Source organism: Phyllosticta citriasiana, assembly GCF_038021145.1.
Source record: "Phyllosticta citriasiana strain CBS 120426 chromosome Unknown IWZ02scaffold_18, whole genome shotgun sequence".
NCBI classification, from domain to species: Eukaryota; Fungi; Ascomycota; class Dothideomycetes; order Botryosphaeriales; family Phyllostictaceae; genus Phyllosticta; species Phyllosticta citriasiana.
In genome coordinates this window covers 387,057-411,134 of record NW_027117295.1, presented here as the reverse complement: position 1 = coordinate 411,134, position 24,078 = coordinate 387,057, and the positions used below count along the sequence as shown (strand labels likewise).

The window sequence follows — 24,078 nt, the reverse complement described above, 5'->3', positions numbered from 1 at the left end:
ACTAAGCTGCGCGGAAATAATGTGAACGAATTGTAGTTGTAGCAAAATTTCATTGTCGTCCCGCCCATTTATTTCGTCATACGAGTCTCGGCGCGCCGCAACGCGATTTCGCGTCGCCCGCGCGAAATGCTTCCTTGTCCGCCCTCCACCAACCCCAATGCGCATTCACGCCAGCTCCCCATAGCTCCATTTCCGCCTCTCCCCCGCCCAGCCATGGCCATCCCCGAGTTTCCTGCCGACTTGCTGCAGTCTCCATCGTGCGCCTTGCACTACCGCACAAAATACCCAGCCGCTGACTCTCCGCAGCTCCTCCGAGTTCCCCGCCATATCACGACCAGACACGCCGTCCTACCACCCTCTCCACACCTTTGCGCTGCCAAAGGGCCAGGATAGACACTATGTGCAGCAGTATGCCGACATGTACTTCTTGCGTCTGGCGCAGCTCAAGCCCATTGTCGAGCAGGTGGCCGAAGAGGCGTGGGAGGGCTTCGAGGTACGACTAGCAGGAGAAAAGGCTCGAGACAAATCTGACAGTCTACAAGATAGCAGGAGAAAGAGCACGGCGAGTGGAGCGCGTGCTGGATGTGCGGCAGGGCCAGGCATGTTGGGTCGTCGGCACCGTGTTTATGCAAATGGCGCTGAAACCAGATGTGCTGGACGACATTTCGAAAGAGGTGAGCCAGTCGCGCAAATTTATTTGTCTTGTTTGCTGACGTGGAGTGAAGCACTGGATAGCCGCCCCTCCACCGCGAGAAAAGTACATGTCGCCTGACGGCAACGGCGACCAAATCATGCTCGAAGACGAATCAGGACGCCTTCACATTTCTGGCAGCATTCTCCGCGAACATCCCCTCGTTACCGGCGCCATCATTGCCGCAATTGGCAGCGAAGACAAGCACGGCGTCTTCGAAGTCATAGACATTCGCGTTGCAGACCTACCGCCGCAGCCAGAGCGCTGGGCCCTCTCCGAACCGCCAGCGACCAAAACCTCTCCCTCCTCCAAGAAAATCGCCATCGTCAGCGGCCTCAACATCTCCGGCACATCGACCGACTCCCTCGCTCTCGACCTCCTCCTCGAATACCTCCTTGGCGAAGCTGGCGACGCGTCCAGCGCCTCGCAAATAACGCGGCTCATAATCGCAGGCGACTCGATATCCAAAGGTTCGCCAATCCCAACTCGCGAAGACCTCGCCACGCGCAGCAAGATATCTGGCAGCGGCACAGGGGCCGCGGCGCGCAAGTTCGGCTACGATGCATCAGCATACAATGCGGCGCCGATTGAACGGCTCGACGCGTTTCTCGCAGAGTTGCTGCCCAGCATCCCCGTTACGATCCTTCCAGGTGCCAGCGATCCGGCAAACGTGGCGGTACCGCAGCAGCCCCTACATCCGGCGCTGTTCCGCCAGAGTCGCGGGTACATGAAGTCGCCGGCCGCGGGCGATGAGGCAGAGGCTGGCTGGCTCGACGCCGTGACGAATCCGTGGGAGGGCGAGGTCGAGGGGTGGAGGTTGCTCGGCAGCGGCGGCCAGAACGTGAATGATGTGGCCAAGTATGTGGGCGTGAGCAGTATTGGCGGAGCAGCAGCAGGAGAAGGCGAAGGCGAGGCCATGGATGTCGATGGCGGCGACGGCGACGGCGCGGCAAAATGCCAAACAAGCAGCGACGACGACAGCGATCGCTGCGAATTGATGGACGCGCTGCTCCGCTGGCGCTGCGTCGCTCCCACGGCGCCCGACACGCTTTGTGAGTTTTCCCAACCCCCCTGACCGGCCTGGCCTGTCCTACCCGACTGACCACCCACCCACACATCTAGGGTCCTACCCCTTCCAAGACGACGACCCCTTCCTCCTCGCCCGCTGCCCGCACCTCTTCTTCGCCGGCAACCAACCGCGCTTCGCCACCGATCTAGTCCGCGGCCCGGCCGACCAGCTCGTCCGCCTCGTGGCCGTCCCGCGCTTTTGTGACACGGGTCTCGTTGTCCTTGTCGATGTTGGAGGGGGCGATGGGGAAGGGAAGGAGGGAGAAGAGGTGTTGGGGGTTGAGGTCGTTAGGGTGGTTGCTGAGGGTTGAGTGGATGGATGGATGGATAAAAAAAAAAAAAAAAAAAAAAACCGTCATCAAATAGAGTTACGGCACTAGAGCAAACACCTCGTGCTCCTGCTCCTCTCCTGCAGTGAACTACATTCATTGATATCCACCTCAGCGCCGAGTCTCAACGACGGTTTCATTTCAATCAACCGCCCATGATGAGCGAGAAAGACAAAAAAGAAAGCATGCAATCGAAGCTTACTTACACTGCCGAGCGCTGGCAGAGGATGGCCATGGGCAGAAGGAGGAGGAGGAGGAGGTAAGGACATTCATTCATTCATTCATTCATTCATTCATTCATTCATTCGTTGCTCATGATGAGTAGTACCCAGTGACTCGATCAATGATGGCTGAAATGAAGAAAGGCTCTATCTTGATTGACTGATAGACTGGTACCTACTTAGCGAATGCACCCCTGCCATGTGATGATATAACTACAAATAACGACGGAGGAAGGAAGGAAGGAAGGAAGGGAGAGAGAGAGATGAAAGGCGGACGGGAAGGGAGGACTGATAGAAGAGGCGGCGTGTGTATGTATGTAAGGGAGCAACAGAGTTGAGTGAAGTGAGTGCCCGCACGCCAATCCAATCCTTTCCAATCCTTTCCTATCTCATTCTTCTCCTTCTCCTTATCCTTATCCTGCAAACCCGCTCCCGCTCCCCCTCCCTCTCCCTCCCCCATTCTCTAAGCCGACCTGTCCACCACAAAAACAACCAACACAACAATCAACAACAGCACGACCAAAACCACGGCCAAAAGCGGCGCCGGAACGCTCCGCCGCCTCCTCGTCATGAGCAACGGCTGTCCATCATCATCATCCTCCTCTTCCTCTTCGTCTTCCTCCTCCCATCCCTCCACACCATCATTGCCCAAAAGCGCCTCTTCCTCGCCCGCGCCCCCGCTCTCCGTCGAATAGTACCGCGTGCGCGGCCGCCCGCGCGGTCGACGCCCTCGCCGCACCTTTTTGTTGCTGCTGCCGCTGCCGTTGCTGCCCGCCGCCGACGAAGATGCACCTGGCAGCGAGTCCACCGACGCGTCCGAGCCCTGCTGTAGTACCCTTCCCACACCCGAACCCCCAGTAGTCGCACTAGTCGCCCACGGATTCTCCGTCAACTTGGCATGCGAACTGTTGTTAGCCGACGACGAATGACTGGCCGCCGGATACGATTTCGCGCGGGCAGGCAGCGGTTCGCGCGCGTAGAGGCCACTGCCGGCGGGTGTTGGTGGATCCTGGAACGTGATGCTGGGCGTAGGCGCCGGCGCTACCACCTGCGGTGGTTCCCACGTGTTGGAGGCGGAGAACTGCTCGGCGTTTGCGGCGGCGGAGGCGGCGCTGGCGGCGGCGGCCGTGGCGGTTGTTGTGGGCGAGTCTGGGTCGAGGTCGGCGTCGGAGTGGTGCGAGGATGTAGTGGCAGTGCTGGGCCGGCGCGGTTTGGGGCAGGGAGAGGGGCTGCGTTGGTGGTGGTGCTGGTGGTGGCGGCGGTGGGGTGTCGGTGTTGGTGTGGGGGAGGAGTCGCGCGAGGAGGAGTGCTGCTGGCAGGTGGACTAGTTAGGTGGGTTCATTCTTGTTGTTGCGAAAGGAGAGAGAGAGGGGTGGGAAAGTGGAGGACACTTACGCTCTCGCTGTGTTCGTCCGCCATTTGACTTGCTGCGTTGGAGCCTTGTTCTTCTTGAAAAAGATCCCGTCAGCTGGGAGCTGGTGTCCAAGTCGGAAGCTGCAGAAGAAGGATCCCTCCAGAAAGACCGCGAAGCTAGCTGATGCGTGCGTGGTCTTGCACTGTTTGCTCGAGGACGCCAATCCAGGAGAAATGGGACGCAGCTTCTACCCGTGGTTATGGATGGCGCGCGAGAGACAGAGAGAGAGCGAGCGAACTTGAAGACAGTCAGACAAAGCAAAGGCAAGAAAAGTTTTGTTATGGCTCTGGCGCAAAAATAGAATGAATGGGATTAACGTTTTGCAAACAAAAGACGGTCAGAAAAGCAGGCAGGCAGGTAGGCAGGCAAGCAAGACTCGAGAGGCGGCAAGACGACGAGACACACACACACACACACACACACACACCACACACAAAAGTAGAAGGAGGGATGATGACGCACACCTGCACGACGGCCACGAGCACCTTGACCACAACCCAAGTGGAACCGCGAATCCGGGTCAATTGAACGTCGTTGTCGCTCACCCACTCGAGGCTGTGTGCGGACAGACAACCGGGCCTCCTCGCGAGCACAGTGTTGTGCTCTGCTTCGCTTTGGGGTTCGCAAAGTCAATTGGGCGCAAGCCTTGAAGACAGGAAAAGGGCTGGGCTGGTGGTATAGTCTGTGGAGGAGGGGAAAATGAGAGGAAGAACAGAAAGTCGCAATGCGATCCGTTGATTACAATAACCGCATGTGCAAGCAAGCAAGCAGGCAGGCTGGCGAGCATGAACTTTGGCTGCTGGCTGACCCAATGCTAGGCAGGCAGGCCAGGGACTGACTGACTGGTGAATGGATGGCGACAGCAGCTGACGCTCTGTGCCGCCGCGGCCAATGAGTTTTGGGGGGAACGGGCGCGGCTGGTGAAAAGTAGGTGGGTAAGACGACGAGAGTCCTGTTGGTCGTCCGTTCTGATCCTAGTCGCAGCTGCAATGCAGTGCCGTGGCGGAGCTCTGGTCTGGAGGGCCCTTCTGGTTCGAGTACCAATGGATTGACTGATTGTTGCCCACTTTTTGTATGGGACGTAGATAAGGATGTAGCGAGAGTGTGGGGTGAGAGGGGAGGGATGCCTCCACTGCGACGCGAATCTTGAGAGGCAAGGTCGGTTCCTTTGCCAACACCTTCAAACGAGGTACATCCAAACCAAAGCAACCAGGGAGATTTCTTTAAAGCGTGGCGTGACGGGACAGGATTGACAGAGGTCCTTGAGAAGAGAAAAAAGTGACAGCCCGTCAACAAGTCGCCGCAGGTCAAGCGACAAGAATAGAAGAATAGTCCCAATGGCTTCAACGGTCAAGCATACGGTGTGGTTTCGCACGTGGAACGTGGCTGGCCGTAGCGCGCGCGCGCATATGCGCCGTGACGTCGAATTGGTGTAAGATGTAGACGGCGGAGACGTATCAGCGAGAGGGAGGCGTGAGGATGAGGGGAAGCATGGGACTATTCTGTCCTCGTCGACGGATGAGGTCCAGCCACACTCTGATATCGGGCAGACAGTATCAAAGGACTTGGGTGTTGGTCCGAGTGACGTGAAGTTGGGAGCTCATGCGGATAGTGCGGGGGTGGGGCTGGGCAGCGGGGTACCGGGCAGGGTCCAATTATGAGGCTGGGCAGGGACTTGACGCCATCCTTGGGGAGGGATATCAGACCAAAACATACCAAGACCAAGAGGAATCCAAGGGCAGAGAGACAGAATCATGGCCTCGGGGCGTACCAAAAAGTTGAACTCACTCCCAGCGTCACCGGGCTGTGCTTTGCGACGGCGCAGCATTTCCTGCTCCATTATAAGAGGCACACCATTATACCACAATGCTGCAGTGATGTGCAAATAAGGTCAAGCCCAGCCAACTTGCCGGCGCCACCCAACTCATGTGTGATATGCTTGCCGTGTATCCCTTGCACCACCTCAGAGGCAACCACCCTGGCGCACATGGTGTGTAGCATTCCGGCCCCTGCCTTTGCGACAACACAACGCTTGCCTCGGCAGTAGTCTTTTGACTTTCTCCTCTTCATTCGAGACGATGAGATTGATTGGAATAGCAAGATGCTTCTGCAGGTGTTGCGGGACTTGAAAAATGGAAAAGTCAACCAGGGACAATAGAATAAAAAGCGAACCGGTTAGTTCACCAACCAGGCCATTCGTGTCCGATTGGTAAAAAGCCAGCAAGTCGACGAAATTCTACTTGACTTGTCGATACGCACGTCATGCAGCGCAGAGTGGTGCCCGTCAACTCCCAAACCTCCTAACCACTACTCCGGCCAGCAGTTCGCCCCCATCACTCCCCCAGACGCGCTTACATGGCACAATGGTGGGCTTGACGGCTTCCAGCCAGGCGCGCGGCAGCTCGCCGGCTACGTAGACCGTAAACACAGCGTCCACATCACCCTCCTCTTTCTTTTCCTCAGTGGGAGTCTCTTCTGGCAGACCAGCCGGTGCCAGCACTTCTTTCAGCTCTTCGAGCTGCGAGGCATGGGTGATGCCGGCCATGAAGAAAGCGGTGCCATCATCGCTGCATTGTGCAGAAAAGACCTCCACGGGGTGACCGGCCGTGGTACCACTAGTGACCGACTTGAGAGTCACATTGGAGGAGCGAATAGACAGACCCGGGCTGGTCCACTCGATTTGAGCGTCCCGAGGAAGCGACGAAACCTGAGCGACAAAGCAAGGCGGAGTCAACGGCCGGCCTTGCACCCTGTTGTAGTCTGGCAGCGCGGGTCGGCGGTCCTTCTCTGGCTCCAGAGCAGCAGGAGCTCTCCCACCATACTTCAAATCCCAGACATCAACGTCGTCGTCATCCTCTTTGTCGTGCTGCTCGAAAGGCTTGTGCATGATTTTGTGGATCCCTTGCCACGCGCGGCTCGCGATGCCAGCTCGGCGATTTCCTTCCTCTCGGCTGCAGTCCGAAATTAATGCTACTCCGCAAGTCCACCAGTGAACATTCATCACCCGACCGATGCGCCAGAGATGCTGGAGTGCGAGCACAGTCTGCGCGCCGAACTCGGAGACGTGCTTCAAGGCGGGCACATCCGATACCGTCACCATGGCCATGCTCGCCGGCACCAGCGGGATCTGGCCAGCAAGGTGCACAATATCGGTGGTGGCCGCCGTCGAGGCTGGTACGGCGACCGCTTGCGAGTATGGTCCGATGTTGGCGGGGGCCCAGTAGCTGCGGCTCTGGACATGGAGGCCTCGCCTCCCTCCTGCTCCTACTGAGCCTACCAGGTCAACCGTGCACGAGAGCATCACGTCCACGCCGGATGGAAGAGAGTCGCCGCAAGCCACGGTAACGCGAGCGGGTGGAATCGGAGCTTTGAATAGGGCCCCGTAGATGGGATTGAGAGTGGCAAATAGAGACATGGAGCGCAGGAGCAACGTCGTCGAGCTGATGGAAGCGGGCGTGACACCATGGTCTGCAAGAATCTGGCGCAGGTCGGTTACAATGTTGGTGAGTTGGCTTGACGGGTCAGAGGGTGCAGCATCAAGCGGGGAGATAAGGTTGGAAATCGTCAGCGTTGACCGGTGGACATAGGTCGTCTGGAGCAGGTGGGGAGGCGTCCTTGCAAAGATGGTGCTCTCTGGTCTTGCAGAAATAGAGGTCTCGTCCTTGGAGAGGTCTACTTCCAACGAGGAATTCCCAAGCTCTTCAAATTCGGCATCCAAAATTCCGGGGATCCTCAAATTTTGCAAACCATCGTCCTCTTCTGCGCTTTCTTCAACCCTTGCTCTTGTAAACTTGACTAGCGCACTACCACCATCTCCTCTTGCTGGCTCTTGGTCCACGTCTACCTCGATTCTGCCCCCTTTCCAGAGGACTTTGGGCCCTGCAACGGCCAAAGTCTCAAACTCTCCGCCCTCACCGAGGACCGCGCCCTCGCCGCCAAACCTACCAGCAGCGCGGCGAAGCTTCTCGACTGTTTGCCTTGCCGCTACGTTCTCCCACAAGAAATCGGTGTCGATTCCTCCACTGGCGACCTTGATGATCCGCGCGTCTTGGCCAACGGCGCTCATGTCATGCAGCAACGAAGATTCAGCATATGGCGGTAGAGATGGATATTGCCAAAGATAGCCCAACGACGCAAGACCGAGGCGCACGCACACAGACTCCACACGCGTCCGCTGATATGTGCTGAGGATTGCACCAGTAGATACGGCGTTGGCCGCGGGATGATGTTGGAGAACCTTTTTGAGGAGTGGGACGAGAGACTCGGTCTCATCTTCATTCGACGAATTTTCAGTCTGCGGAGCATATTCCCTGCCCTTGACGACGGCCCCTCCGTGAATGGGCTGCCGATAGAGGGGCAGCCTCAAGGCTTTTTCATACAGCGGAATAATACTGTGGCCAACCGTTTGGTACATGAAGCTGTCCAGGTCCTCGCCTTCGACGTCTGCAGGTTGATCCGGGGATGCCGGTGTTGGGTAGAGGTTTGCAAGCGCTACCACCTCATGGCCTTGGGCGAGACAGTGAAGAATGCTGAATAGCGAATCTTTGCCTCCCGAGATGAGGGCGATGACTTGCAACTTTTCAGGCATGGCAAGGGACGGAATTTCACCCTGCGATTGGCGGCAGGATGACCAGGCAATGTTGTCCTTAGCTCAATTACTCTCTTAACGAACCTGATGTCGTTTCAAATTGCAGCCGTTCAGCGAAAGAGATGGAAAGTTGAAGCATCTGATGAAGTCGACATGGTAGGTGTTGGGTCCCAAGGCTGGCGGGTGTTGGTTGCAGACGTTGACGAGGCGCGATCTTTTGCCGAAGCCTTCTTCCAACCTCAACCAAACCACCACAACAGCCCCAAATCACCATCTTCGCCATGTAAGCCATCGAATTCATCAACACCCGCCCCTCGTTGCAAAGATACCATGATTGACATTCGGATATCTCTGGAGCGGCCCGGCGCGAAGCAGGACATTGACATCACAGACCGCTCTTTCGCCCATCACGCATCCTCATGCCCGTCCAACGCACTCGATGCCACAGTGGCGCCAGTATCGCAGCTCGCTCGGAACTCTCTCGCCAGGTGCATGCGTAGAGGCACTTGCATCCTCGAAAAGACGCTCTCCACTTGTGCTATACCGACGTCTGGAGCATAGCACAGCACAGTATATCCGGAGCCATGAACAACACAGCATCTATCCACATTGGGTCCAACCTTGACATAGGCTGCATACGCTCACACCGCAAACCGCACCGAGATATGCCACCGGCCCACGAAAATAGGCCCTTCCTCCCGCAATTCTTTCCTTCGACGAGTCTTCGACGAGTCTTTCCATGGTCCTCCACCACTCCGCTTCGACTCCGCCGCTCCAGCCCCCACTTGTTCAGCACCGCAAAGAGCTCACCGCGTCGTCGTGCGGCTATTGTACGAGCAGCAGTCTGGACCCTGCCCTATCCAGCCCAGGCCACCGCCCGGACAGTCTCCAACCTCATGGCAGGCCCGTCGTACGCAATAGTGCAGCTAGGACCCAGTCCAAGACTCGAACCGCGTACGTCGCGTACAGCACGCGCGCTCTGTCTAACGCCAGATGCGGACGGCAACTGGCCCATCTGCCGCTCATCCCAATCTGTCCAGACCGCCGCTTGCGAAACGACTGCCTCGCGTCCCACCCGCTTTCCATCTACATTCGACCGGCGAGCGGTTGGCTCTTTTTTTCCCTTTTCGCTTCCAGAGACAAGCAGTTCTCCTTGACTCTCCAGCTCCGTCTAGTCCCTTCCCCGCCTCTCTGTGACCTTTGTTTCCAATCCCTCCTCCCCACCATCTCCCCACTTGCCATGACGCTGCCGTACATACCGCTCCGTCTCACCGCAGGTACATGCCGCACCTCTATTCATGCGCACCCCTGCCTTCTAGAAGCATTGGTGAAGCCACACCGTACACCCATCTCGCCGGACGACCCGCCGTCTGGCTGTCCGTCGAAGCGACCGTCCTCTCAAACCACCTGCGCCAGGCACATACGGTGAGCGAGGCGAGCATATCATCGTACCACACTGCACCACAGCGTAACCGTACTGCAAGTGGAGAGAGTAGAATTGGTTCTCACAGCCTAGACGTCCTTTTGCATCTTTTGCCCGCGCACGTGCGTCTGTGCCAACCCGTCCCCATTAGCTAACCCACGCGCGCATCGACATGACATTGACGGGGAAATGCTCGGGATAGACGCAGCTTCGCCCGAGCAGCAGCAGAGACAGACGGCTGTCGGACCGGGATGGTCGACCTGCTCAGCACGCATGCGTCTCCTCCGATAAGGAACCACTGTGTCTCGCACGCGCCTCGCAGTGTACAGTTCAGCGGAGGGCGGGCCGTCCGATTAGAGAGATGGAGAGAGAGCGCGCGTGGCAGCCAAGCAAGGAAAGCATCATTGTCGGGGGTCTGTAGCAGATGCTGGCGGCGGCACAGCGCCAAGCAAGTATGCAAGCAAACGACTGAAGCAAAAAAGCATCATGATCATCATCATTATCATCAACAGCCGCGACAAAAAAGCTTTGTGGTCTGCTCGCTGAAACAACAGAGGACACTGCCGATGCAGACGGCGAAGGTTTGATGGCGAATATCGTCGTTCCTGGATGCGAGACAGGGTCTTAGCGGGGGTCTGCCTGGCAATGCGATTTGAAACGAGGGATGTGAAACGGGATCGAGCTGGGATGGGCTGGCCGCGGGTTGGGTAAGGTACATACAGTAAGTAAGTATATTCGGAACGACGGGGCTCGATTCGACTCAACTCGACTCGACTCGACTCGACTCGACGTCGCAGCAGCAGCAGCAGCAGCAGCAGCAGCAGCAGCAGCAGCAGCAGCAGCAGCAGGCTTCAGCCCAGTGTGTCATGTGCGGCAAAGGCAGAGTGAGAGTTGTGCGGTCAAGTCAAAGTCGAAAGTCATAGACTCCCCATCTGTCCCGCCAGCCTGCGACATTCGATCGACCAAGACTCTGGATACGAGAGCCCATGTACGCATGTACGTCTAAGTAAGTAGACTCGTCTGAAAAATCAATAAAACAACGAAGCAAGCAAATTACTCCTCCACCTCCTCCATCTCCGGCTCCTCCTCTTCCTCCTCCTCCTCCAAATCGACCTTTCATCATCACTGCCCAAAGCCGCGTCCGCATCTACCTTTCTACATCTCTCCATCGAATCCGTCCATCCCCATCCTGGCTATGAGTGCAGAAGCTAGCTAGCTAGTATGCATGTAGATACACAGATCCAAAACAATCTCAATCGGCGACAGCATCGCACGCATGACAAACGGCGCTACTGCAGGTCAAGCATCTGACACACATTATACAAACTTCCTTTCCTCTCTACTGCTCTCCCTCCCCAGTTCCTCACCCTATCCCTTCCTACCCTGTCCCTTCCAACCCTATCCCTTCCAACCCCTGTCCCTTCCAACCCTACTTACCACACCCCACCCCACCCCATACTTCTCTCCTCCCTCTCTTCCCTACATACCTTGCAATGCGTACGTACGTACGTACAGTACCACGGTGGAGACAAGGAAGCAAATCAAACTTAGCCCAGCCAGCCAGCCATCCATCCATTCAAACGCGAAACACCATACTTCCTTCCACACAGCAAACGCCGTCAAGCTCTCGTGCATAAATGTAATGGGCGTGCAGTGCCTGCCTGCGGTGCATAAGATTAATTCTTCTTTTTCGCTCACTTTTGGCGACACGGTGACTTTGCTGGGTCCCTGGTCATGGGTTTGGTGTGCTTTGCTTCGCTTTGCGTTGCTTTGCTTTGCTTTGCGTTGCGTTTGTTTTGTTTTGCGTTGCGTTGCTCTTCTTGGTTGGGGGTGCTGGTGGTTGCTGGTTGTAGTGAGATTGATTGAGAGGTGGAGATGGAGATGCAGGCAGAGAGATAGATAGGAGGATAGGGATTGGCCGCTGGAATTGTGGGTGAGGGGGTCAGCGTGCAACTCGCGTCGGTTGCAGTATCACAGCACATGAAGAGACGGTACGACACACATATAGACAGACGGCTGGAAAAGCAGCACGTCTTCATCAAGGCAACAAGGGAAAGAGGTAGAAATACTTCATCGATTCAATTTACCTCACGATTCTTCTCTGCCCGACTCCAGCACACGTACACAGCACTCGAATACGTCCATCACAAAAATTTCTCCTGCTAGCCAGGCCAGGCCAGGCCAGCCTGCCAGCCAGCCAGCCAGCCACCCATCAAAACGAGTGAGAGATCTAGCAAAAGCTCATGACCGACAGCCAAAACCTCCCAAGTAAGCGGACCAAGAGAAGAAGTGAAAACGCGTCAGAAGCAGAAGAAGCCCGGCGGGAACCAGCCCGCAGCAGAGGACGGACGCCCAAGACCCAACCGTGAAAACCGAGGTACGAGGCCGCTAGAAGACGTGACGACTGACAGCAGCAGCAAGAGAGAAGCAAAAGCATGGCACGACAGACAGAATCAAACACATGGTAAAGCAAGCAGCAAATGGGAAAGTTCGTACGTAGCTAATAAGGAGGAAGGGAGAAGAAGATTACAAAAAGGGGGGGAGGGGGGGGGGGGGGGGGGGGTATTAAAAGGCGTATTAGCAAGTTAAGTGAGAGAAATGTAGGAGAGATAATAGAAGAAAAGTGAAGACGAAGAGATAGAGAAAGAGGAGAGAAGCTGAAGACAGGACAACAAGACCATCCAAGGCAACAAAAAAAAAAAAAAAAAGACCCCGTCTCAAATCACATACCTCAAGCCCCATAAGACAAGAGATTCGCAAATGGTGGCCGCGGGGAACCTACCACGCGCAGCGCACCAGGTGATCCGTTCGAGTGCCTATCCCCAGCCACGGCCGCGGCCACGTCTGCTTGTCCACCGCGTTTGTCTGTCCATCCATCGAAGACACGGCAGGTAAGTGGAGAGCGTGGAGGATGAGCAACTGCGAGCAACAGACTCGGAGCAAGCCAAAGATCCGTTTATTGAAGGAGACAAGGAAAGCAGGTAGGCCGAAGACATTTCCCATCGTCCCTTGATCCGTGCAGTGTAATGAGTGTGTTGTAGATGCCGCGGCGAGACATGTAAAAACAGCCGATTCAGAACATGGCGGTGTCGAGCCAGCTCGAGCCCACATGTCTAGACGCCCCTTGTTTGCCCGACCACATCTTCTACACAGGCACAAGTACACACAGATACGTCCTGGTAGATCGAGTTCCGGATTCTTAGCGAGTGTGGCCACGTTGGTTGTTGATTGATTGGTTGAGTTGTTGTCGAGTTGTTGATTGTTTCTCGTAGATGTTGATGTGGTGTCCATGTCGACTGTCGACGAAAAAAGGAAAAAAAAAATCCTGTTCCGGTTCCTCCCATCCGTCTTCCCATACAAAGCAGTAAAACAAAAACACGCCCGTCCGCAACTCGCTACATGCTCCTACGACTCCACCCACCTGAAGGGTATTCTCGCTACACAAGGGACAAAACCAGCCAAAATCAAAAGTAGGAGGGAAACGGAGGTGTGAAAAAAGGTGGTTTGGTGAAGAAAGCACTTTTGATTCCACGCCAGTTTGAGTTCCCTTCCTTAAAGCCCACTTTTAGAGGCCATGGCGCCCCCCAGAAAATCACATTCCGATCCGATCCTCTTCCATCGTGTCGTCTGAGCAAAAGACGCAACGCAAACCCCCGCATCCGTGGTATCACTGTCGTAATCCGTCGTAAACAAGACTGTTGCCAAGGGCAATCTAGTCGTCCCTCTTGCGCTTCTTCTGCTTCTTTTCGGCTTCCGAATCGGAGCCGCGCGAAGACTCGGAGCTCGAGACCCTGCCGACGGCTTGGAAGAGAGCGTGGCCGAGAACGCCAGTCTCGTTGCTGCTAAAGGACGAGACGGAAGATTCCTTTTGCGACCTCATGGTGGCCTCGTCCATGACGTTGAGGGTGACCGAGGTGGTGCCGTGGGTGCGCTGGTGCTGCGAGAGGTTGTCGCTGCGCGAAAACTTCTTGCCGCAGTCGGTGCACTCAAAAGGCTTTTCGTGGGTGTGCAGGGAGCGGTAGTGGCGCTTGAGGTGTTCCTGGCGACGGAAGCGACGGGAGCAGAGGGAGCAGACAAAAGTCTTGGAAGGGTCTTCGGTAAGGGATTGCTTGCGACCACGGCGGCTGATGGGCTGAGGGTGCTGAGAGTCGGAGGCAGAGGCACCGTTGGCGCTGGACTCGGATTCGCCTTGGACAGACTGGGGAGCGGCGCCCTTGTTGGCACCGCGAGCCGAGTGGGCCTTGGTAAGGACAAAGTCCGAGTCGGAGTCATCGACGCGCTTCTTGGTCTGACGTCTCTTGGTGCGGTCCATGTCGTCGGAGAAGGAGGCGTCAGTGTCGGAGGGAGTGAGGAGGCCAGTGTTGGCAAAGTCGTCGTCAAAGTCGCTCAAGTCGTCGTTGTCGTCGAGCGAGAAGGTGGTGCGCTGGCGCTTGTTGGAGTTGGCAAAGTTGGACTGGGGAAGCTGGCCAAGGCTGTTGTTGAGGTCGTCCTCCGAGTCGAGCTCGAAAAGGGGCTCGAACTGGGGCAGGCCGTGCGGGGCGGAGGTGAAGTCGGCTGCGGGTTGCGCGTCGGGCTTGTCGTTGAAGGCCTCACCGCGGAGCATCAACTTGTGCTCCTCGTCGTCACCCGAGCAAAGGGTGGGCAGGCAGGCAAAGTCGGTAGTGGGGGCCGAGACGGTGAGGTTGCGCGGGTCGCAAAAGTCGGTCTCACTCTCAATGGGAGTGCGAGGCAAATGCGAGGGCGAGGGCGAGGGCGAAAGCGAGGGGCACGAAGGCGCGGAGAGGAGATGGTGGGTGTTTGGGGGGCCAGCAGCAGCAGCAGCAGCAGCAGTAGCAGCAGTAGCAGCTTGGCTCTGGCTCTGGCTCTGGCTCGGGTGCGAGGTGGGCGGCTGGATGAAGACTGCGCCCGCGTTAGCTCCAGGGTCCAGCTCGCTAACCGCCCAATCACTACCCCACCGGACTTGTTGCTTACCTGGTGTCATGGGCGGAGACTGCGAGCGCGTCCACTCTCCGCCTGCCAGAATCTCGGAAAAGACCTCCTCCTCGCAGCCCTGCTTGACTCCCTCCAGTCCTTCGCAGAATGATCCATTCACCGGCGTCGGCAGCGGGTCGTACATGGACGGCGGGCTGCTGATGGCGCTGCCCGACGACGACAGCGGGGGGGTTGCAGGCGCAAAGCGAAAGTCAAAGTCGGCATCCAGGCCGCCAAAGTAGCTGTCCTGCGTCATCAGGAGCGTGGGCTTCTGGTACATGGGCTGCGGCGAGGCCACGGGCGTCATCATCTGGCCGTGGTACGGTCTCGACATGGTCGACATGCACGTCGACTGCGAGCTTGACGATGACGGGCGGCCGTAGCACATGTTGGAGGTGGGAATCATGTTGTCAGGCGTGGAACCCAGCTGGAACTGGCTCGGGAACGGCTGGCCATGCGGGTGCGGGGTGAAGTGACCGTGTTGGCGCGTCTCGGGGCTGGGGTCGGGGTTGTAGTAGAAAAAGGGTGACTGGCCCATCATATGGGGTTGCGGCGCAAATGGGCTGTCCATTGTGTGTGTTGTATGTTGTGTCTACGTTCTGACAGAGGAATGTCAGCCTCCATTCCAGGCGGCCAAGAATAGAAACTACTCACATGTCGAAGAAGAAGCGAGGGTGTCGATGTATTAAAGAGCTACTAGGCTTGGACAATGTGGGCTCCAGATCCACGCAGACGAAGGTATTGGTTAGAGGTATTAGGCGGTATATTTGTACAGTGGTTGGTTAGTTGGTCGAGGTCGAGGTCGAGGTCGAGTGAGTGAGTGAGTGAGTGACGGACAACAGCAATGGGCAAGACCAGTCGCTGTCTACTAGAGGTTGATGACGATGTCGATGATGTGGATTGATGGACCAAAAGAAGGGCTGATAACAATCGAGGCGAGAGCTATCTGAAAAGAGCAAAGTACTAAACGGCGAAGTTCTGGAAAAGAGGTGGAAAGGACGGAGTTGATAAACCCTGGAGTCAAGGAAAGCGCAGAGAGTGAACGGGGAGCCAAGTGGATAAGTAGAAGGAAGATCAGCGACAGACGAGACAGGCGATTAGGTCTGAAGAAGAAAAGATGACCAGGCACGGTCAGAGAAGAGGCGGAAATGGTCGACCACGGTGGGAGGGGAAGTCGGGAAGGCGCAGCAGACGGGCCACCCAACGAGACGAGACAGCCCGAGACCCCTGCGGCGCTGCTAATGCACAAGCGCTGCGACTGATTATTCTGCGACCGGCGCTGACTCGCGCGCCTCGGGGGCCAGTCGCTATGTGTGTGTGTATGTGTGTGAGAGTGTGTATGTGCGTGCGTGCGTGCGTGCGTGCAAGCAAGACGTGCGGCATTATTTTTATGCCATCCACGGTGCCATGGCGCATCCCAGCTGTTTGTTGTTCCTGCTGGCTGGTCGGTCATTGTATGTAGAAATTGTGACCATCCTCTGAGATCCTACATACCTTTCTACGCACTACTGCCAATATTGTGTGCCCTCTATTGAATGACAGCTGTAGCTCCCGCATCCGATGCGCTGCACACTGGCGATGGCGACAAGGTGAAACCCTAGCGTTGCGCATAAACGTCTGTCTCTCTCTATCTCTTTTCTTACTCTTCTCTTCTCTCGCTCTCGCGGGTCGTGGCGGCGGCCTATCGTGCTCGCGGCCAGCCACCTACTGGACTCGCCGATGGGCTTGCGAAGGAATACGACCGCCGGGTGTGACGGGCGTGTGACGGCCACTTCAGCTCGACTGGCAGGCCGCCTATCAGCAGCCTCGACCTGCGCGTCTGCCCACTGTGGAGCCGTGGCAAACGGCGAATGAGACTCGACAAACACCAAAAGTGCCTGCCACGCAACACTGCGTAATGATGTAGCCGCCCTGCACCCTTTGTTATTCCTGTCAAACGGCCATTTTACGGCGCCGCGCCCGCAAACCCGCGACCCGCATGCATGCCATTCACCGGCGGTAGCGCTGAAACTTTTGCTGCTTGGTACTTTGAACAACTTCTACTGGGCTGTCAAGAGCGTCTAGCTGAATCCTGCCGAAACGCCGCCCGCCAATTGTTCTTCAGCCATGGCCGTCTCGATTCCACCACCAAGATAGAGAGAGAGAGAGTGTGTGTGGGGTACAGCTCGAGCGCCAAGTGGTGCGACAAGGACAGCACACCTTCGGACCGTCATGGCCTCGTTGAGACTGGCCTGCATGGCCTGTTTCAACACGTCTCATGGAAAACACTGCAAGCCGCTGCTGTCGGTCAATCAACGTGTGTCGCACAGCAACGGCTGCGAAAGAAAGGTGCAAAAAGAGACTTCGTGTTCGATTCTCGATGCAGCTCGGGGCGTGGATTATGCTGCCGTCATGGGAGCAACGTGATGATCATGCAATCACCTTCCCTGAAGGTGACGCCGCCTGTTGCTAATCTTGGCTGCCAACGCGGCTTCGGGTCCAGCTGCACAAGTTCGGATGCACCGCCAATCTGCGTCATAAGGTCGGGTTTTTGGCCACTTCGGTGGCCTGCGGTGGCTTCGAGAAGGGCTCCCTAATGCAGGTACCAGTACCAACTCCCGTCACTCCTCATGCATACGGTGCACCATGGGACCGCGCTGCAGCCCACGTTTCATCAGAAACCACCCAGCGCTCTCGGTCCCACGCGTCCATCCGTTCAACACCATCATCATCATCATCATCATCGTCATCATCGTCATCGTCGCCGTCGTCGGTCCGAGGCGAGACCCTCAGGTGCCTGCCTTGTCCCGGGCGTCGGGGACAACGCACTTGGTTTCGTCTGGCTAGCCAGCTAACCAGACTCCTCCTCTAGCTCGTCTTCTCCAGATCGACGTTCAGGAATCAGACAGCCGAGATTGCCTTTGACCACGGCTCCTCTGGGCTGACCCTGCTCGTTCTCAGACGGCCCGCACCTGGACTGAATCAAACACTCTCCACGCCCGGCCTTGGCTATCGCGACGCGTCGAACCATATGCCCGTCCTAGAGGGGAAATGCCCCGGCATCGTCGCAGCCGATCGAAAGTTGCCCATCATCAACAACAAACTTTCCATGGTTCGCATTCGTCCATGGCCATCAATCGTGCTTGTCAGCCTTGGCTTCCGATCTCTCTTGCTTGAAAGTCACCACCCATCAGACTGGACAAGACCCGACGCCACAAACGGCGGCGCTGGTTCCAGTCGTCGCGACGTCCCGGCTGCTGTCGAAATGAGGTGTTCATGCCAAATTGTGGAGCCTCGCCTCCAACTGGGCAAGCCACAGTCAAGCCCACGAGTAGTCCTTCTGGAAAAGACGGTGCACGAGCTCACGTCCTCCTATCCGTCTCCACACTTGTCTCGCAGACCCTTTCGGAGCTTTTGCACCACGACCCAAAGCCAAGGCAGAGAGAGAGAGAGAGAGAGACGGCGCCGATGGATGCTGCCAATCGTCGATCACTCTTGCGCCAAGCGCCGCAGACCGCCCACCCACCTTGCAACACACCGACACCATGGGCTGGCCAGTAGTTGAGGGGTTTATCCACGACCGGGGAGCAGCGGTCAGTCTGAGAGGGAGAAGTATTGCATCTTTCCTCTGCCTGCTCAGCGTTCACCGCAAGAGCCCGCGCGCTGCACCGCGAGCGCGTCAGAGCACAAGGGAACTCCGGCCCGGGCCTGGCCTGGCCTGGCAGGTCAACTGGTGACATCGTCTCGGAGAGCCAAAGTCCTCCCACCCCCCCAGCGGCTGCTCCAGACCTTCTCCCACGCTCTCACTCTTTTATGAATGAGGATCAACGCTCGCCCAAGGCGCCGCCGCACGGAGGGCATACTGGGCTCGCGTCGGGCACGAGCAGTGAGACGAGACGCCGCGGCGGCGGCTGCGTCTGCGTCCGTTGCAGGCGGGCGGACGGGCGGGCGGGCGCGCACAATCTCCCTCCCTCCCACCAGCCCAAGGAACCAGCCAGTGCGCCTGCTGCAATCTGTGCTGCCATGGCAATATTCCTCAGAGGCCGTTGCTTGCCCTCATCGCCCTCAGCATCATGTTGATTTGCACCTGCAGAAGCCAGCCCCGTTTCGGACCGTTTGCGCCCTAGCCGACGGGACGGGCAGGGCAGCCTGCCACTGGACTGCCTCGTCTGCTCGCCCACCCACCCTGCTGGCCTCACAACGCCCTAGTTGATGGTCCATTCAGCGCGGGGCCGGCAGTTGGCAAAGGTACGCAGGGCAAACCGGAAACGGCACCGAACAGCTCCTCTCGCTGCCTGACACCTTGAGGGGCGGTGCTTTTCGGGCCAACTGCCCTGTAATGCCCTGCCTTGCCTAGTCCTGGTTTGCCATGTTGATGCGACGTACGGGTCCAACCTCATCGTATCTCTCCATCAAGGGTCTTCTTTTCCCTGAGTGTGCGCCTCTTTTCTCATATCATTGCCGTTGTCGTCATTGTCAGGCTGCCCGCTTGCCCCGTCTGCTGGGCCACGGAACCGCTGACGAACCTTTGTCGCCAACTCCAACCCTGCTGTTGACCTGCCTAACGTTGCGGTTGCGGCTCTCCGCAACATCATCATTACTCGCGGCTGATTGTCTAGGTCTTCTCTTCCCCTCCACCCCGCTGTGCCTCGTCGCTCGCCGATGACCGACTGTCGATTTTTTGCCTCTTGTGTAGCGTTGCCCCGTCTACCATTCCCCACTGCTCCAGCCAGCCAGCCTTATCTCGTAAATGAACGGCGGGGGAAAGTTCCAACTCTTCGGCCTTGCTTGCGCGGCTGTCGTCGGCGGCTGGCGGCTGCGGCGCGGCTGTTGGTTTTGCACGTGGGAAAGAAGGTGGGTGGTACCGGTAGAGCAGTTTCTTTTCCGCGTCGCGTGCTGGTGACATGGAGGCCAGTCGGTGATAATTTCAGCCGGCCTGATGGGATTTCGGTGCTGCTTGACATCTACCATCTGCCTACCGAGCCAATGATCGATCTTTTCTCCCACTTTTTTTTGTACCAATCTGGATGTGTGGTTTTCTTTCGTCGAATCACTGCGCTCTATGCTCTCACTAGTGGCCTGCCTCTTTGCTTGCTTGACCTCGATCCCTGTCTGTATAGATGCCACTCTTTTCAGACCTACGCATCTATGCCTATCCATTTACCTGTCTACCTGCCTATCTCTGCTCTCTTCTACTGTGCATGAAAGACACCACACCACAACATGGAACAGAATTCCACTCTACGTACGTACCACACCATCATGCCCTCCCTCAGCTGTCAAACAACACAATGCATCTTTCCCCTGCCTGCCTGCCGACCCCACCGCATGACACCACATCTCCATGTCCGTATCCATTTCTTCCTACCCACCCACAAACCGCCGACATACCCGCTCGCATCGATCGCTTCGACGGCATCGTCTGCTTCGCTCGCGCTTTTCTGTCTGTTCGTCTCGTGTCCGTTCAATTTCCGTTTCATGCCATCCATCAGCTCGTCTCGTTTCAATTTCGCCTCGTCTCTACCGTACCGTGCTTAGCACACACACACACACACACACATAGTCCAGCCCGTCCGTCCGTCCGTCTGTGCATTTTTCCACTGTGGACACCATCAAACCACTTTCCCTTTTTTCTTTTCGTTTCCGTCTTAGTCCCGCCAACGAACGCCGGCCCGTGCCTGTGCCTATGCGTGCCTGGGTCAATGCCTTGGTTTCTTCCTGCCTGCCTTAGTTTCTTCCTATCTGCCTGCCCGCCTGCGTACCGGTTAGTCCCGCGCGTCTTCGTTGATACTATAGGTCATTCTAGGCAGCGCGATCGATGCACGATGGACGGCGCTGCGGTGCCGAGCGGGCGGTGCCGGGCTGGGCTGGGCTGGGCTGGGCTGGACGGTGTGTGTACACGGTGTGTGTGTGTGTGTGCTTGGAGCATCATTCACGGAAATATGTCCGTAGGAGAGAGACACAACACAGCCAGCCAGCCAGCCAGCCAGCCAGCCCATGGTCAATGGTCAATGGTCAATGGTCGATGGCAGGTTTGCAACGAGCCGGCTAGCCAGTCAGTCAGTCAGTCCACCGGAGATGGGCACGTCGTTGTTGTCCGGGGCGTGCGGATGGGGTGAGCGGAGAGCGTGGCGATGCTCGTGATGGGATTATTTGACTGGTTGGTCGTTGCTGTCTGTGGCGGGGGGGGTTTTTTTTTTTTTGTTGCCGTCTTGCCTTGCCGTGTGCCTGTCTGTCTGTTCGTTCGTGTGGTCGTCATCTTTGTTGATGGAGTCATTGATTCGCGCATGCATGCGACGAATGAACGCTCTCACTTTGCAATTTTCCGCATCTGTTTTTGTCGTTGGCCGACCTGTTGGATGATTGGCGGCAGATCTTGACGCCATCTCTGGTCCTTCCTTCCTTCCTTCCTTCCTTTGCAGCAGGGCCATCACGACTCAATTGCTGCGCTGTCGTCGTCAACACCTAGAAGACTGTATAGGAATGTAGGCAGGTGCGCGAGCGAGGTGCAGACAGCCAGCCCGAGGCCACCATCCATCCCACCAGTCGGTACTAGCAAGGTGGCTGGCTGGCTGCACAACAGCACAGCCGCACCCGTCCATGTACGGGCACACATACACAACCCATCTACAGCTTACGACCGACTTGCCGCTGCACGCCGCCTCAGCTCGTTCCCATCACACATCAATTATTGCCATCATCATCATCATACATACATACAAACATACATGGCCTCTCGCCTTCTCCGTCGCCACCACCGCACACCATTTTCCTCTTCCCGCCTTCATTACCGATCGGGGCCTCGTCAACGGACAGGGCATGTCGTCAACCAAAAATATCGCAAAAACGACAGCCAGCGGCGGCGGGTTTTGAGTCGTCCAGCTGCCAGTTACCAGCTTGGTAGGTAGGTAGGCGCAGTCGGAACGGAAATGAGACGCCAAAAAGAGACGAGACTGGCGGAGGCTGTGCAAGCATTCAAGCAATCAACTGCCATGGTGCAACGTCAACCGTAATACGCCACGACGCAACAGTGTGCTGTGCGCAACCTTCGAGAGCAATGCCGGGGCAGCCAATCACGGCTTCGAGAGCTGGCTACTTGTTGTGATTCGTGGGTTCTTTAAAAAAAAAAAAAAAAAAAAAAAAAGGAAAGAGAGAGAGAGGGAAGACGACGAGCACGTGGGAGACCGTCGTGTTGATACGCGGATACGCGGATACGCAGACTGATTAGCCACGCGCGAAGCGAGACGAGTACGGTAGCGAGCAAGCGAGCGAGAGCGAATCGAGGAGTCCGTTTGTCTGTCTGTCGTCCGACTGACGCAATGGGGAGGAAAACCTTTTCCCTGCCTGCCTGGCGGCGTCGTTGTTGTGCGACGTCGTACAAGAGAGATGTGGATGGATGGTGGGGATGCGGCGCCACTGGCGTCTCGGCTGCTGTGCCTCGGCTCGAGTGAGTGAGTGAGTGAGTGAGCGAGCGGTCGAGTCAACCGCAAGAAGTCGAGTCGCGCACCGCGAGACGTCGGCTATGTACCTGGCTGCGGTAAGACACATGAACAAAGAAAAGCTCCGAAGAGGAAACGGGAAGCATTCGTCATCTCCCACGCTTCTTCTGTTTAAGCGAGTCGGTCTTGGTGAGCGAGCGCGCTGGAAGTCTCCTCTCCTCTCTCGCTTCGCTGAGTGCAATCGGATAACCCCAAAGAAGCGGCAGTCAGCCCAGAGTAAGTGAGAGCGTCTCGTCTCACAACACCAGAGCTTTAGACTCGAATGTACGGGATCTGGGCCAACTAAGGTATGTGCAGAATTCGAGCAGGAAGCAATCGAGAACGCAAAAGTCAAGCACAATGAAGCAGAGATCGAGCTGCATGAGAATGCTCTTGCGCAGGTACCCATCGTCGATGGATGCTCGACTACATGTATGTTGGTCTTGGTTGTAATGTGGTGGAGTGCAGTGCCTTCCTCCTCTGGCTACTGTCGCCAAACCTTATTCAAACCGCGGCGACCTTTCAACTTCTCGCTCACTTCCCTTTTCTCTTCTCACCAAACTCAATGACGCATCTACTCTATACGTGCATCAGATTTGTACAATTGCCTTGTCCTCAAATCATGATCTCCTCTTCAAGGACGGTTGCAGGCCCAGACGGTGAGCTGTATGAAGATAAGACCAAGGTAGAGTCGGGGCCGTCACAAGAATGAGAAACGACTGGAGCATGGGACATTTTTCTCCCTCCTCTCATTCTCTCCTCATGCTTGCCACTGCTCACGGTTCACTTTTCCTGCGTAGAATGACAAGGTTGAGCTGACTTGCAATGAGAGGGAAGACGAGACCACAGGACAGATGACATTTGAGGATGAGCATTCTGCGTCTCCCAGCAGAGACAGTCAAGGGGCATTCGTAACCCCGTTGCAATGAAGGTTGCAACTGTGCCACGGTATATGGCGCACCAGCAAGCCTTTGTGTTTGGCGTGCAGTCGCGCAACACAACGACCGGCTCGTAGCACCGCGAGGAAGGAAAAGAGAGAAAGAAAAAAACGGCCTCAGAGAGTGTCTGTTGAAGTCATGCCCAGCATCGCCAGGTCATTCTCTTCCTATTATAAAAAGCACGACACCAGAGGCATCGTGTCATCACCGGCCTGTCGAGGGAAAGGCCTGGTGTAGGGCGACAGAGAAAAAAATCCTTTGCACCTGCGCCCAGACCTGCGCCTGCGGGGCGGAACAACCTTGGTCCCTTGCTGCCGACGTTGTGCCGGCGCCCGCAACACAAAACCCAAATTTCTCCTTGACCGAACCTCTCTTCTTCTCTTCGTGCGGCTGAGACGACTCTTCCCGTGTTGCTTGCTTGATCGCACGCGCGCCTTAATCGGCTGCTCGCTGTGCACTTCAATGGTCTCAACAAGCGTCAGTCGTCTCCCAGAGGAAAAATATTGCACACTGGTCGTCGAAACACTTTGCGGCAGCTGCCTGGTTAACCCCCGAGTGGCGCTGGCGTTGGTAGCGGGGATCGGACAAACTTTTACGACGGCTTCTGAACTTCTGAGCCATTTTTGCGTCCTTTTGGTACCTCGTTGTGCGCGTGCTTGCTTGGGCTCTACAACGCGCCGCGGCTGTGTAGAGGATCGCAATTTTCTTCGTTGCTGCTCTCTTCTTCTGTCCTGCTATTGCGCGCGCGCGTTGTGGCCCCCGATCAGCACTTGGGGCATCAATGTCTGCGCATCTTGTTTGATTGCCGGCCAAATCCAACGTGATGGGCTCGGAGGCGGTTCTTGCGTAAGACCTTGCGACTGCTGCCAAAGATCAACAGCAGCGCACGATGCCCAAGGCAAATCTATTCGTCTGCTGCATGGCAGGCCAAGGATGTGGGCGCCTCCGATCGCAAATGTTGTCCGTTCAGCACTGGCA

General features: G+C 56.7%; 7 protein-coding genes across 7 annotated transcripts; 4 read left to right on the top strand and 3 right to left on the bottom strand.

Moving 5' to 3' along the window:
• Positions 1-40: 40 nt before the first annotated feature.
• On the top strand, positions 41-2,398 carry IWZ02DRAFT_464075 (DNA polymerase-like protein subunit delta-2). The gene is made up of 5 exons (XM_066768382.1): positions 41-257; positions 307-493; positions 543-674; positions 726-1,743; positions 1,814-2,398. The coding sequence occupies exons 1-5, from the start codon at positions 127-129 to the stop codon at positions 2,068-2,070; spliced, it is 1,725 nt and encodes a 574-aa protein (XP_066618277.1). The 5' UTR covers positions 41-126; the 3' UTR covers positions 2,071-2,398.
• Positions 2,278-3,728, bottom strand: IWZ02DRAFT_510255 (uncharacterized protein; the record flags this gene model as incomplete). Its single annotated transcript, XM_066770498.1, has 2 exons — positions 2,278-3,633; positions 3,705-3,728. The coding sequence occupies 2 exons, from the start codon at positions 3,726-3,728 to the stop codon at positions 2,773-2,775; spliced, it is 885 nt and encodes a 294-aa protein (XP_066618276.1). The 3' UTR covers positions 2,278-2,772.
• A 2,160-nt stretch (positions 3,729-5,888) lies between these two features.
• IWZ02DRAFT_112416 (uncharacterized protein) lies at positions 5,889-8,501 on the bottom strand. The gene has a single exon (XM_066761381.1). It carries the CDS (start codon positions 8,309-8,311, stop codon positions 6,008-6,010), a length of 2,304 nt encoding a protein of 767 aa, XP_066618275.1. The 5' UTR covers positions 8,312-8,501; the 3' UTR covers positions 5,889-6,007.
• A 460-nt stretch (positions 8,502-8,961) lies between these two features.
• IWZ02DRAFT_112387 (uncharacterized protein) lies at positions 8,962-9,863 on the top strand. Its single transcript, XM_066761379.1, has one exon. It carries the CDS (start codon positions 9,051-9,053, stop codon positions 9,738-9,740), a length of 690 nt encoding a protein of 229 aa, XP_066618274.1. The 5' UTR covers positions 8,962-9,050; the 3' UTR covers positions 9,741-9,863.
• Positions 9,864-13,162: 3,299 nt separating this feature from the next.
• Positions 13,163-15,576, bottom strand: IWZ02DRAFT_112012 (uncharacterized protein). Its single transcript, XM_066761377.1, has 3 exons — positions 15,360-15,576; positions 14,706-15,304; positions 13,163-14,633 (listed from the first exon to the last, which is right to left on the bottom strand). Exons 2-3 carry the CDS (start codon positions 15,274-15,276, stop codon positions 13,447-13,449), a joined length of 1,758 nt encoding a protein of 585 aa, XP_066618273.1. The 5' UTR covers positions 15,277-15,304; positions 15,360-15,576; the 3' UTR covers positions 13,163-13,446.
• Positions 15,454-16,521, top strand: IWZ02DRAFT_464060 (uncharacterized protein). Its single transcript, XM_066768381.1, has 2 exons — positions 15,454-16,139; positions 16,200-16,521. Exons 1-2 carry the CDS (start codon positions 15,823-15,825, stop codon positions 16,468-16,470), a joined length of 588 nt encoding a protein of 195 aa, XP_066618272.1. The 5' UTR covers positions 15,454-15,822; the 3' UTR covers positions 16,471-16,521.
• A 3,176-nt stretch (positions 16,522-19,697) lies between these two features.
• IWZ02DRAFT_112237 (uncharacterized protein) lies at positions 19,698-21,056 on the top strand. Its single transcript, XM_066761378.1, has 2 exons — positions 19,698-20,665; positions 20,745-21,056. Exons 1-2 carry the CDS (start codon positions 19,805-19,807, stop codon positions 20,826-20,828), a joined length of 945 nt encoding a protein of 314 aa, XP_066618271.1. The 5' UTR covers positions 19,698-19,804; the 3' UTR covers positions 20,829-21,056.
• The last annotated feature ends 3,022 nt before the right edge of the window (positions 21,057-24,078 follow it).

What these genes read in the sequence shown, in the direction of transcription:
- IWZ02DRAFT_112416 (XM_066761381.1), bottom strand. Translation starts at nt 8,311, where the DNA reads ATGCCTGAAAAGTTGCAAGTCATCGCCCTCATCTCGGGAGGCAAAGAT.
- IWZ02DRAFT_464075 (XM_066768382.1), top strand. Translation starts at nt 127, where the DNA reads ATGCTTCCTTGTCCGCCCTCCACCAACCCCAATGCGCATTCACGCCAG. An exon ending in AGGCGTGGGAGGGCTTCGAG is followed by an intron (nt 494 to 542) that starts GTACGACTAGCA and finishes ACAGTCTACAAG; the next exon opens with ATAGCAGGAGAAAGAGCACG. An exon ending in CACGGCGCCCGACACGCTTT is followed by an intron (nt 1,744 to 1,813) that starts GTGAGTTTTCCC and finishes CCACACATCTAG; the next exon opens with GGTCCTACCCCTTCCAAGAC.
- IWZ02DRAFT_112387 (XM_066761379.1), top strand. Translation starts at nt 9,051, where the DNA reads ATGGTCCTCCACCACTCCGCTTCGACTCCGCCGCTCCAGCCCCCACTT.
- IWZ02DRAFT_112237 (XM_066761378.1), top strand. Translation starts at nt 19,805, where the DNA reads ATGCCACTCTTTTCAGACCTACGCATCTATGCCTATCCATTTACCTGT. An exon ending in ACAACACAGCCAGCCAGCCA is followed by an intron (nt 20,666 to 20,744) that starts GCCAGCCAGCCA and finishes CTAGCCAGTCAG; the next exon opens with TCAGTCAGTCCACCGGAGAT.
- IWZ02DRAFT_112012 (XM_066761377.1), bottom strand. Translation starts at nt 15,276, where the DNA reads ATGGACAGCCCATTTGCGCCGCAACCCCATATGATGGGCCAGTCACCC. An exon ending in GTCTCCGCCCATGACACCAG is followed by an intron (nt 14,634 to 14,705) that starts GTAAGCAACAAG and finishes ACGCGGGCGCAG; the next exon opens with TCTTCATCCAGCCGCCCACC.
- IWZ02DRAFT_464060 (XM_066768381.1), top strand. Translation starts at nt 15,823, where the DNA reads ATGACCAGGCACGGTCAGAGAAGAGGCGGAAATGGTCGACCACGGTGG. An exon ending in ATCCCAGCTGTTTGTTGTTC is followed by an intron (nt 16,140 to 16,199) that starts CTGCTGGCTGGT and finishes GATCCTACATAC; the next exon opens with CTTTCTACGCACTACTGCCA.